The sequence below is a fragment of the Toxotes jaculatrix genome, chromosome 16, assembly GCF_017976425.1.
Source record: "Toxotes jaculatrix isolate fToxJac2 chromosome 16, fToxJac2.pri, whole genome shotgun sequence".
Lineage (NCBI taxonomy): Eukaryota > Metazoa > Chordata > Actinopteri > Toxotidae > Toxotes > Toxotes jaculatrix.
Window position 1 is genome coordinate 8,411,766 of NC_054409.1, and position 12,235 is coordinate 8,424,000.

At 39.7% G+C, this 12,235-nt stretch overlaps 1 protein-coding gene across 1 annotated transcript in view; it reads left to right on the forward strand.

The window, feature by feature from the left end:
- Positions 1–3,721, forward strand: part of whrna (whirlin a) — a 120,178-nt gene extending 116,457 nt beyond the window's left edge. Inside the window, exon 12 of the mRNA XM_041058987.1 lies at positions 2,384–3,721. Coding sequence (XP_040914921.1) covers positions 2,384–2,566 — 183 coding nt within the window. The 3' untranslated portion in view covers positions 2,567–3,721. The remainder of the gene's footprint in view (positions 1–2,383) is intronic.
- Positions 3,722–12,235: the final 8,514 nt, after the last annotated feature.

A 12,235-nucleotide genomic window follows, 5' to 3' on the forward strand; every position in this document is an offset into this window, starting at 1 on the left:
AGCTGTCAGAGTCATGAGGAGGAGAACCTGACACAAAGGAAGCATGATTTTGTATCTTTTTTCTATAGATATGTAGATGAATGAAGTTTAAAGCTGTGTTAGATTGTTTTTATGGCTCCTTGGTGGCAGATGAACTCCACAACAAGCTGGCTGACAGTAAATATTGTATTGTATTGTGGAAAAGTATCAGGCTCTTTAGCTGCTAAATGTTTTACTTTCTTTACCAGGCAGCTGCATATTTTCTCTGTCCAGTTTGGTGCTGGGGCTTAGGTTGAAGCACTACAGAAATTCCACCTCGAAATAGCAGAAACCTTCCTCATTCTTTCTTTCTTGAAAATATGAGCAGAGGAGAGAATGATTTGCTCAGGGTTTGCACAGCCAATCACAAACCAGTCATCACAGAGGAGCCACGCTCAGCTGGCTCACCTGCAAAGTGTCGTGTTTTAGGCTTTGAGAGCAGGATCCTCGCCCCAGATGCAATGATATAAATCCAGAGCTTGTTTTTGATTTCCATTTTAGACTGGAGAGGAGGACAGACAGCAGTCATGACGTCTTCACTTACAGCTGTCCTCTGAGGATGTGAGAAGACAATGCAAACAGATATTTTACACATTTTTTTTCAGGCTTCTTTCATAGAAACAATAGTGGCATCAAGTATGTTGAGGACCATTGTGTAGTGAGTTGTCCAGAGCTCAGTCTTAGTTGCTTACGTCACACAGAAACGATCCCCCTCAGTTCAGGCTGTGGCTGAGGATACAGAAACTGATAGCGTTCCAAAGTTTCACAGATCCATGTGGGGACTTATTGCTGCCAACCAGCTGAGACTTAGGAAATGAGACCAGAGTCTTTATGCGTTTCTGAATAGACTCATGGTGATGGACAACATTTTTCTAATCGCAGATGAAATGTGTGAGGATGTAACTTTGCAGGTCAAGAAAAAGTATTTCATTTTGTTGATCACACACTTCTTTCTAAAGGCATGAGTCTGCATACATTTACTGCTGAGCCCTCAGTGTCTGCTCTGAGGCCCAGACTGCAGGGGTGTATGTATTTATATCCATGTGTGGTTGTGAATGTGTGTTTCTGTGACAGGGTGTCTCTATTTCTGTATGCTAATGAAGTACCTGTCACATTTATGGCACAGTGTTTAAACTTTAGTCTAAGCACTGAGAGGACTTCATTTATTTGTGTGTGTGTAAAAGAACAAAACTCAGGATCTCAAACCCTTGTAAAAGCTCTTTGTTGGCTCTGAGCTACAGTGGACTTCTTTTTGTCAGGCTAGCCTTGGACCCGAGCTGCAGTTAGTCCCAGTTCTTTGATGTAATGATTGTTTTTACCTTTGAGATTTTTGCAGTGATGACTGCATTTGATCACAGACAGAAGCTTTTTTTCCCCCCTCAGAGAGAAATACGAACCAAACTTTGTAAAATCCTGCATGGTTTACCATTTTTCTGATGACATTTCCAGACCCATCAAAGACTCCTATTTCCTGCTGGTATGAAAAATGTTCTTTCTGCAGCAAAGTGATGCCAATTTTTTCATAAACTGCCACCATATTTCTATAACCAACAGCAGACTTCAGCCAAAAATGACACAATATCCTTGCTCAGTTGTTGTTCATTAAAGAATTTATATGTTCATCTTATTTACTAAATATTTTCTGATATGATATTGTGTTTATTTGTTCCTGGTGTTGTACGACTTGAGGAAGGTGTTTTGTGCTTTTTTGTTATTCTTGTGCTGGGGCTTCAGTTTTTTGCTGATCATCACAGTAGATTCATGCATTCAAGGACATTTTCATATCCTTATCCTAAACCTGCTCCTGAGCCGTGTTTGGACGAGTGTTCGGAGTCAGATTTAGCAAGTTGGTGATTTCAGCTTGATGAATGCCACCTGCTCATGAGTAGGTGCACATTTTGTAAGATGTGATTGCTAAACAATAAATAATGCCCCCGAATTTCTATATACTGTCAGGCTGCCTGTTCTGCTTCACTTGTGAGCAAGCTGCATTCACAAAAATATGACCTAAGAATAAGAAGAAGAATTTCACAGTGCACAGCTTCAAGTTCTGCTGTCAAAAACTTAATGACTTAACTTTATTTGATGAGTGTTTTTCCCGCTTCTGAGAAGAGCAGTCCATCTGGACATGACTTGTATAAGGCCTGGACCACTCATCATTTTCACCTTTGTCCAAGAAGAGTTCTTGTAAATCATTTGTATGTACCACTGAATGAAATCTGTCCATCTATTATGTATTTTATCACTTTGTGTTTTCAGTTAAAACAACTGATTTCTCCTAAAATAAACCTTGCCCTTCTCTGTCTGTCTGTCTGTCTGTCTGTCTGTCTGTCTGTCTGTCTGTCTGTCTGTCTGTCTGTCTCAGAGGGGTGGTTCAGCTCATAACTGCGGCCAGCTGAAGGTGGGTCAGGTGATCCTGGAGGTAAACGGGGTTTCCCTGAGGGGCCGCGAGCACAGGGACGCTGCACGCATCATCGCCGAGGCTTTCAAGACCAAAGAGAGGGACTACGTGGACTTCCTGGTGACCGAGTTCAATGTGGCACTATAGCTGAGAGAAGCAGGAGAGAGGACGATCAGAGGAGCAGCACCGAGTGAAGAGCAGTTCAAGGAGAAGATGGGGGCGGGGGGGCATTCAAGCGTCTATTGATTTAAATGGCACAACTCTTTTAGATAGACGTAAAACGAACCACCACTTGATCTCTGAGCCCTTCTCCTTTCCCATTAAACTCCAGAATCTGGACACATAGTACTCAGATTTATAAGATATTATTTCCACTGTGGACTTTGTTCAGGATTCTCCTCAACGTGTTACCTCCCCACTGTGAGACCTTATGCACTACTACTATGGAAAATAGTGAAATCTGTACCTTTCGTTTGTTCTCTCAGTGTTAAAACTCGTGGATTTGCAACCATGTGAAAACCACTGGAACTTCTTGTAGCACTCCCACGTCCCATGGTCAGTTCATTTTCTTTCTTTTTCGCTTCTATCTGAGAGACAGCTGCACATCTAAGACTGTTTCATGCTCATTAGAAGCTTGGATTTATATATGTAAAAATGAACAAATGTAGATACAGATGCATATATACTGTATACATAAAGATACTCCTATATGAATTATAAAACCCATAACCTCTGTTGCATCATCAACATATAGTACTATATTTCAGAGATGATGATGATTCAGGCTTTCCTGGCGATGTGGGAATCTACAAATTTTACAGCAATGCTAGTGACAAAAAGGAAATGGATATATGGATCATGTCAGGCTAACAAAAACACACATTACATGCCCTCAGACATTTAAAAAAAACTTCATGTGAATGAAGGAAATCTTCATGAGTATCACACAAATGTGCATCCTTTCCTTTTTCATTTCCTCTTCTCCACATGTGTCTGCATCGTTTGAGCTACATCCACACAGAGCCAGCTAAGTTTGAAAATGTCACTTCTTTTTTTCTGTTTCCATTTGCAAACAACAAATTTCTGCATCACAGTTTTCCAGACAACAGCAGGGCACAGTGAAAAGAGTTGTTTACCTTGCTGAGGAGTTGGAGGTGTTTACCTCGTCACCTGCAGCTCCGCTCACTGTTGCTGCTCCTTCTTGTAAAATTATTTCCTGCCGTATTTTAAACTGATCCACTGTCAACAAATGACTGTTGTTTTGTAAACACACTTTTGATGAACAACCATGGTTAGCGCTAAACCTCTGTGACAAATACATTAACGTTCTTTCTGACTGTTTCACAATAAAAAGGCACCATGTCTTTTGCTAATTGAACACTTTTAATACAAAGCAGCAGCAGAAGATATTCAGTTTGCATTAGCAGTAATTTAATACAGCTCTGAATTAATGCTAGGAGAGCAAACAGTAAACAGCGCGGCTGATTTCAATGAGAATAAATTAAAAACAATAACGCTGGATGACATGCATGCTTTGTTTCCTGTCCCTCGCCTAGGTGCAAAGGTAATCTGAATCCAGCGCATGAATGACGGATTCTGCCACTAACAATAAAAACTATGTATAAAGGCAATCTGAGAAACCAAAAACAGAATAAAAAAAAACAAAGGAAGGATTAGAATTTTAATGATAACATCTCTGCTGCAGTCAAGTTTCCTAGTACAAGCTAAACACAAGGCTGTCGTGTTCAGATTCCTTCACTCTGGAGAACGATTTTGAAATAGTTTATGTGTGTCAGAAACACTAGATCAAGGCTAAGTTTTCTGATTTGGCCAGTTTATGTGGAGGTACTCTCAGAGGGGGTAGCATCACTCAGCTTTTCTCCTGCTGCTCCCCCTGCTGAATAACAATTGATGCTTTTATTTTGTAATTTCATAGTTTTAATTATATTCACTCTGGGGGGCGGGGGGGGGGGGGGGGGGGGTTGCTGAAGCCATGCTTAGTGCAGCAATTACACCCAAGAGGGGAGTAATGAGACATTTAGAGGACGACACTGCCAAAGATTTTAGAAACACTCCTCCACACATGCTCGCACATGGAAAGTGTGTGTGCACACGCACACTTTTTATCCATTTATAGAAAAGCAATTAGGAGATAAGCAATCAGGTAGAGGGAGAGATGGAGCGAGAGCAAGGGGAAGACAGAGAATGAGAATGAGAGAGTGACTGAAGTAACAAATGAGAAGTGATTGTTGTTGTTGAGATGATTTGCTTCCTCTCAAGAAGAGTGCAAGCATGGAGAGGATGTACAGCAGAGACTCACATCAGGCTGCAGGTAGAAATATGAAGTAATTGGAGTAATTAATCTAAGTGTTCTGTGCATGAGTGTGTGTTATCTGTGTTTTTAATGTGAGTGGTGTGTGTCTGTCAGCAAGTTAATGAATGGAAAGGGGGGGGGGGGGGTCCGCTCAAAACAAGGAGACAGCAAATAAAGACAAATGTAAATGTCATCAAGTGAACTGCTGGTAGTCTGGTAGTCTGGGCTTTTTGAAGAATGCCAACAGGGCAGCTCTGTGAGAAATTGCTATCAAACACTCCTGAATCTTTGAACACATTCATGCTTTGTTTTTACAACATATCCCTGCTGTGCACCTTGAAAATGTCACCCCTTAATGAATGAAAAAACAATGGGATGGACTGAAAGGGGTTTTTAAAGTTCATACCTGTTGTCCAGTACATTTGTACCCGTAAAGCCTAATTATGATTTCAAGATATATTTTTTAAAGAATCTATAATTTCTTAACAAGCAAGAACAGTCTATCTGTCAAAAGGCTATGTCTTATTCTGTCACCAATTTCACAAGTGAGAAGAAAGAAAAGACAAAGAAATATTTTATAAGCTGCATAATTCTGCCATATTTGTGTTTGTTTGTTTGATTAATTAGTTCCTTTATTGACTCATCTTTCTGTCAAACTTCTGAATGTCAGTTCAAAATTCACCCTCCTTTTTACCTCGGGTTTGGTCTCCACCAGCTTGTGATAAGTTGTAATTTATATATGCAAGTTTCTGTCTCTAAGATCTCTGAGGCTTTTGAGTGCAGCCATTAATATGATTAGGATAAATGCTGACTGTTTACAAATGCAGGCCATGTACCACACAAACAGTATCTGGAAAAGAATGTACTCACTGCAACCACTACAAACTTGAAATTCAGGATGCATCTTTGTGTGTGTGTGTGTGTGTGTGTGTGTGTGTGTACATTAGTGAGTATGTGTGTGAGACAGGATGCGATAGGAAGACAGAGAGAGATAGTGAGACATTCAGGCAGACGAGAGCTGGAGTGCGTCCTCTCAGTGCAATTACTCTCCTTTAAACAAGCTAATCTTGAAAGAATCACAGTTGCACAGATGAAGGCTTTTGTGTTCTGAGTTGAACGTTTAAGCATTACACATGACACCTCCCATCAGAGAGAGGAGAGGAGAGGAGACAAGGAAAGAGGAAAAGAGGAGAATGTCCATCGTCACATACTGTGGTGGTCAGCCATGTGATGGAAGGTAATAAAAATAATAACCCTGTCCAGTAAAAATACACTGTATCTCCAAGTTTGATCTGAATTAGATTTGCTTTTTAAGGTCTTTCAGATGGATTGAAGGATAAAACCCTTTTATAAACCTTTTTGGATTAACTAAAGAAAATGTTCAAAATTGCCACAAAAAGAGCAGTTTATTATTTGAAAAAGTTCAATTCTTTTTCTGATTCAATATCTTTGTTTCAGTGTCCATGCAAAAAGAATGCTTCTTATCTAACTTTGAGGAATATAAACAAGTTTTTCTGTAAAAGCTTTTTTTAATTTAAAGGTTAAGGCTGCTGTTATTCTATGTTTTTCTCATTGTCAACAAATCCCATAGAAAGACCAAAACCAACAGTAGCTTGGTCCATTTCTCAGTACTTGCTGTTTTGTCTGTGGCACTCAGACCCAGGCCTGATGGTTCTCACCACTTTCCAATAGTGAGTCCCTGTAGTCTCCAGTCCGCCCTGAAGAAGTATCTGCTCAAAGGGTGCACTATAACCTCTTGCATTGTAAACGCGATGGCTAAACGCAATGACTGACATTCGTTGGGGGACTATTTTCCACTCTGGATTAACACATATTTGGTGCTCTGGTGAGTGTTTAAGGCAGGCTGTCCTCCCACAAAAAAACAACCCCCACTGGTCCTTTTTGCAAGCAGCTTATTATGACCCAAAGTTACATTTTATTGTTAAGCGGCATCTAACTGTTGTCGGAGACAGCATCCGTCTTTCCAAAAAATACCCAAAAATGACAAGTCTGTGTTAAATTATAACGGGAGCAGAGGAGGAAATCAGGTGATGTAGTTATATACCGTCAAAGTCTGGGATTAGGTTTGGGTGAATAAATAGGTTGACAAAACAATGGACTTTAACACAGGAGACAGCTGTTTGTTTCCTGTTTCAATCCAACAGTCTGTGTTATTTATTTTAACCTTGACCACAATCATTCTATAACCTTAATTATGTGTTAATTAGTGTAACCATGACAACGAAGGTCCTCTAACCTAAACAAAGCACTCATTTTAACCCAAACCATGATCTTGGCCATAGCATAGTCACAACATAAAAGGTTTACGTATTTATTTTTCAACATTTTTTTTCTGATATCAGTGCGACAGTGCAGCACTGATGTGTTTTAAATGTTTTTTGTGCATTGGAGCTCTGTGGCACAAAGGAATAAACAATATCAGACTTTGGATACACAGTACTTGTTAGTAAGATTGGCTTTGATCGTTGGATGGGATTTGATGACATAAAAAATATATAATAGACTTATTCTTTAAGAAAAGAAGACAAACATCCCAAATCTGTGTAAACATGGGCATCCACGCAAGAACTTTGCCCAAATGAATTTTATTTTTCATTTTACAAACGTCACATCTAGAAATGTAAACATTTTCTAGAGGTCTGTGGATCACCGATTCAGTGTTTGTGACAGCTACATGTGTCCATTGATGCTGAAGTTCCCTTAAGCAAGACACTGAACCCGTCCCTGCCGCTGGCTTCCTGCTCAGGTGAAATGTAGATAGATGCAAACGTCTAATGTGAAAACTGATGGAGCTCTTCAGGAAATGACACTACCATTATTATATTAACTCTACACTGATTGATTTAGACATTTGTAAACCCCATTTTAGCTGCAGAATCATTCGTCCTGGTCACAGAAACTTTTTGTGACTTAACTCCATAATGACCCTGACTTGTAGACATGTGTCGACAGCGGCGCGGCCCTCTCTTTGACCTGATATCAAAGGGCCATCCAGGAGGAAGGGATGATGGAGGGAAGTGATGGAAGCTGCTGACAGTCTCATTAATCAGACGCCAAGACAGTGAGGTGCTGGCCTTGGCTCCAACATGAGACATGACAGCTCAGACATTGACTTGTTGCTCTTGCTGCAGTAAGGTGCGCTGCCCCCCACCCCCACCCCTACCCATGAACCACTACTTTCCTGTAAAGGTCAGGCTCAAACCAGCCAACAGCACCTGTTGACTCTACTGATAATGTTTATTTGTTTCACTGAGTGTGGCTCCTGCTTCATTAACTGCACAAGTTCATTTTGGTTGGTGTTCATCTTCCTGCCCTGCTTTGGCTGCCTCCTTTTGCTTTTGTTTTCCTGTCAGTCCATCTGTCTGTCCATCCATCTTCTTGCCTGCTTCCTGCACATTTTACTGAGGAGTGTTGTACAATGACATGCTGTTTATACAGAAAGTGTGTTTAATTTTTCAATAAAGGTAACTGCACAAAAACTAGCAAGCTGTCTATTTTTATTTCAAAGTTTTTGCTTTGAAGTAGGATGTGTGACAGTGCAGAGACTCTCTTCATTTATAAATTTGTCTTTTATTCTTTCAGACTCTTCATCAATTCATTTCAGTTCAAATGCATTCTCTGTCATTTCTATTTAATTTTTTTTGTCCATTTCCAAAGTAAATATACCAAAGGAGCAATAAAACACAATTGCCCAGAATACAACAGATGCTACCAAGTTCAATAATATATTAATTTGATTATTGAGTTGAAAGGTACAGCTTTCATATTGTAAGTGGGATATATATGGTACTGAGCAGTACCACAGTCCATTTTCTGAACCACTTGTCTTGGTCAGGGTCACATGCTGTTCCAGCATGCACTGGGCAAGAGGCAGGGTACATCCTGGACAGGTCACAATCGATTGGATTGTGTGTCAACACATGGGACTCATTTGTTCTCCTTTTAAAAATGGTGAATGACTTTGAATTCTTTTTCATGTTCCATGATATGAGAATTGTAAATCCCTTTTTTACAAAATTGCCATTTATGAGTTTGGGGCATACAAATAAAACTAACCTGACTCAGTGCACTGCTCAAGGAAATGTGACAAACATCCTCAACTTTCAGCCTCAAAAAAGTTGAGGCTCTGTAACATTTTTTTTCTTTTCTCTGTTTTTATATAATTGTCAGATTAATACATTTTGGTTTTGGACCAATGAGCAACTTGAAGACTTTTGTTGTTGCTTCTTGCCAAGATGAAATACTGTTTTCCTTCTGTGGAGGGAAAGTTTGAATGAGACAGATTGTTGGAATGTCCTGAGATATGAGGAGGCTGATTGATGTCGGCCTCATGGTCATCTGTCTCTCTGTTTCTCTAGGTTGTCTGTGCCAGGTCTTATTGACACATGAAACACACACAAAAAAAAAAACAAAAAAAAAAAATAATGGGAGAATCTACATACATGTTTTAATATTCAGCACACTACATCAGCTACATGGACACTATAACACTGCATGTACATTTTTATTTTATTTTTAATCAATCTACTGCACTGAACCATTTTCAACAGTTTCAACAGATATCTACAGATATTTTGTTTGGCCATGGAGAGGAAGTCTAATTAGAGATATACATCACTGACCTGGAGAAACCATAAATCACTTTGTCCTCAATTAAACTGAAATAGAACAGAATTGTATGAATTAATCTACTAAGATAGATAAGCCTTACATTTCAGGCTGAGTTTCCCTTTGCATCACCTTCCATGATTTGTGTTTTCCAGTGCTTTTAGTTTGGCATTTAAATACTGGGAATGATGCTCCATGTTATCTACATCACACAAGTACAATCGTAGCTTACCTAGGGTCATCTTTTGAAAGTGGACCAACGTGTTTGCTTGCCACCTTGTACACTGCATGGCCAAAAGTATTTGGACATCCAAACACTACACCCATATCTAATGTTGAACATATCCACACTCCAAAACCATGACCAGGAATCTGCTATGACAGCCTCTTTCCACAAGATTGCTCCTATTCAGCCTCCAGAGCATTAGTGATGACCACTGATGTTGTGTGATAACGCCTTGGCTCACTGTTGCCATGCATCCCAGAGGTGTTGAACGGGGATGAGGTAAGGAAAAGCCAGTCAAATTCGTCCACACCGAACTGGGAAAAACCTTTTATTTATGCATGTGTCAAACAGGAAAGAGCAAATGATTATTTGTTTCGTGATGTATTTTCAAGGATGATTTAAAATGTTTTTAGAACTAGAAGATGAAAGCCAGAATCAGCAACTTAAACAAACTTTTGAACATTTACAGATTTTGGCCCTTTTTTGCATAATTCCCCTGCACAAAGTCAAAGTCTCTGCTGTTTTTCACCTCACATTAAGGAACAGAGGAGTTATAGTCCTTACAGTTGGATGAGATAGAAAAGTGAAGTGGTGTCCTCTTGTGGCCAGTTCTTCCAACTGCACCACTGCGCTGCATCTTTCAACCTCTAAGTCCCGCCCCTGAGCGGCCTCATAACCAATCACCACTCAGCCTTTGGCTCCACGCTTTCTAAAGGTACATGTAAATTTTTTGTCCTGAATAATGCCTGTCAGGTATCACCAACCTCAAAGAACTGCACAAATCAAATGATTATGTTTAGCTTAAGGTTATAAAAGGTTAGCGTTAGGGCCGAGGAAACTGTCTGGAGAAAGGCACGATTCGTTCGCTGTTTCTGTTAGCAGAGAAAAATGCCTGAAAGGCAAAACACAGGACCATCTAACGTGACACTGTTTTGCCTCGAGTAACTAGTCTGCCAGCTAAATCAGTGCCACACTCCGGGAGACTGGTAATTAGCTTCATAAATAACAGAAACTCTGGCTTTTGGGATAACTTAACTCGTGTGACACCGCTAAAATCAAGGTACAAACATTACAAAGCTGAAAGTTGTCTTAATGTGGTTTGCTTGCGTTTGTTTTAATTCCTAAATTAGCAATAATTGATGGTGACGATAGTTAACTTTTGAAACTGGCACTGACCGCAGTAACGTTAGCTAACTTTCACTCACCAACCGTTTTCTCTAACGTTACTCTGCCGTTAATAAAATACGAATAAGTCGCTAAATTCAGTTGTTTGACTAGTATGCAGGCCTGAAAGTGTGTTGTCGAAGCCTCAGTAACCAGTTTAAATGTCTGTGGGGGTTTGTTGTGGTGTGTGTGTGTGCCATGGTGACACGGGGGTGGGTCTTTTCTCTCTTTAGTTTTGCGGTTTTCAAGGCAACCAACCCCTGTTGGTGTGAAGCCTGCCAGTGAAATCTCTGCGGTCCTCTGATCCTGCCTGCTGCTTCGACGAAATAAAGGTAAATTTGGAGCTAAATGCTGTTGATACTAAAGTTACTTTCTCTCTACAACTGTTATTTGGGTTTCAGTATTTTTGCTGTGTGCATTATCTTCAGAAAAGCTTGGCTCTGTGATCCCCAGCCCACCAGCCTGACTGGTTGGACTTGGTTAACACTTGGTACTCGGATGTTGTTGAGCAAGTCTTTCTGTTTTTGTTTTTTTTTCCTACATTTGAAATCAGTGGAACAATTTTAATGTTTCAAAGCATGGGACATGTGTTTGAACACAGCTCACTTGGATACACACATTTTTATAAAAGGCTCTCTAGGCAAGAGAACATGTTTTCACATGGTCTGTGCAGGAAACAGATTTTTTTTGTTTTTGTAAACTAGACACAGCAGCTCAGAAAATCTACTCCAACTGGCTGCACAGATTTTTAGAATACAATGTGACCTTGTTATTCCCAACAAAAGTAACTGGAGAAAACTTGTTTTCTGCAGCCAAAATTATAACAGGATTTTGTGAACAAGCGGGGCAGAGTTCCCCTTGTGGCAGGGCGATCCAGGTACTCTCCTAACATGGTTAATTCAGTGATATTTTGATTGTTTAATTTATGTTGTACGTATGCATCAGTATGGCTTGGTATCAGTTTCGGTTTTTCAGTACAGCTGCCAATATGATACCTGGGTTTTGGTGCTGAAACCATAGTTTTAATTCAACTTTTAATTCAATTTAATCTCAACACAAAGCAGGTTTATGAGAACTGTGTGTAACTAAAACACAGTTTAAAATCACCAAGTTTGGAAATACCTGATCTGACAGTTTTCAAAAGCTCTGTGCTAAGGACACAGAGTTTAACACTGACAAATATTTAGCTTCAAAGTCTCTATAACTTGCTAAATCAATGGTACTTAATATTTTGATTTTCAGTTTTTTTTAAATGAGCGCCGCCACTAATGTGTTTTTATATTATTGATTAACCTGTTGAGTATTTTTTTTAAAGTGATCACTTAATCATTTAGTCTATAAAATGTTTGAGAATAGTGAAAAATTCCCATCACAATTTCCCAGACTCAAAGTGATATCTTCAAATTCAGATTCTTCACCAGCCGACTGCATAGTGTATCCTGTGTCCTCAGCTCTCCCTGTGCCTTCTAAGGAGATTAGCTGT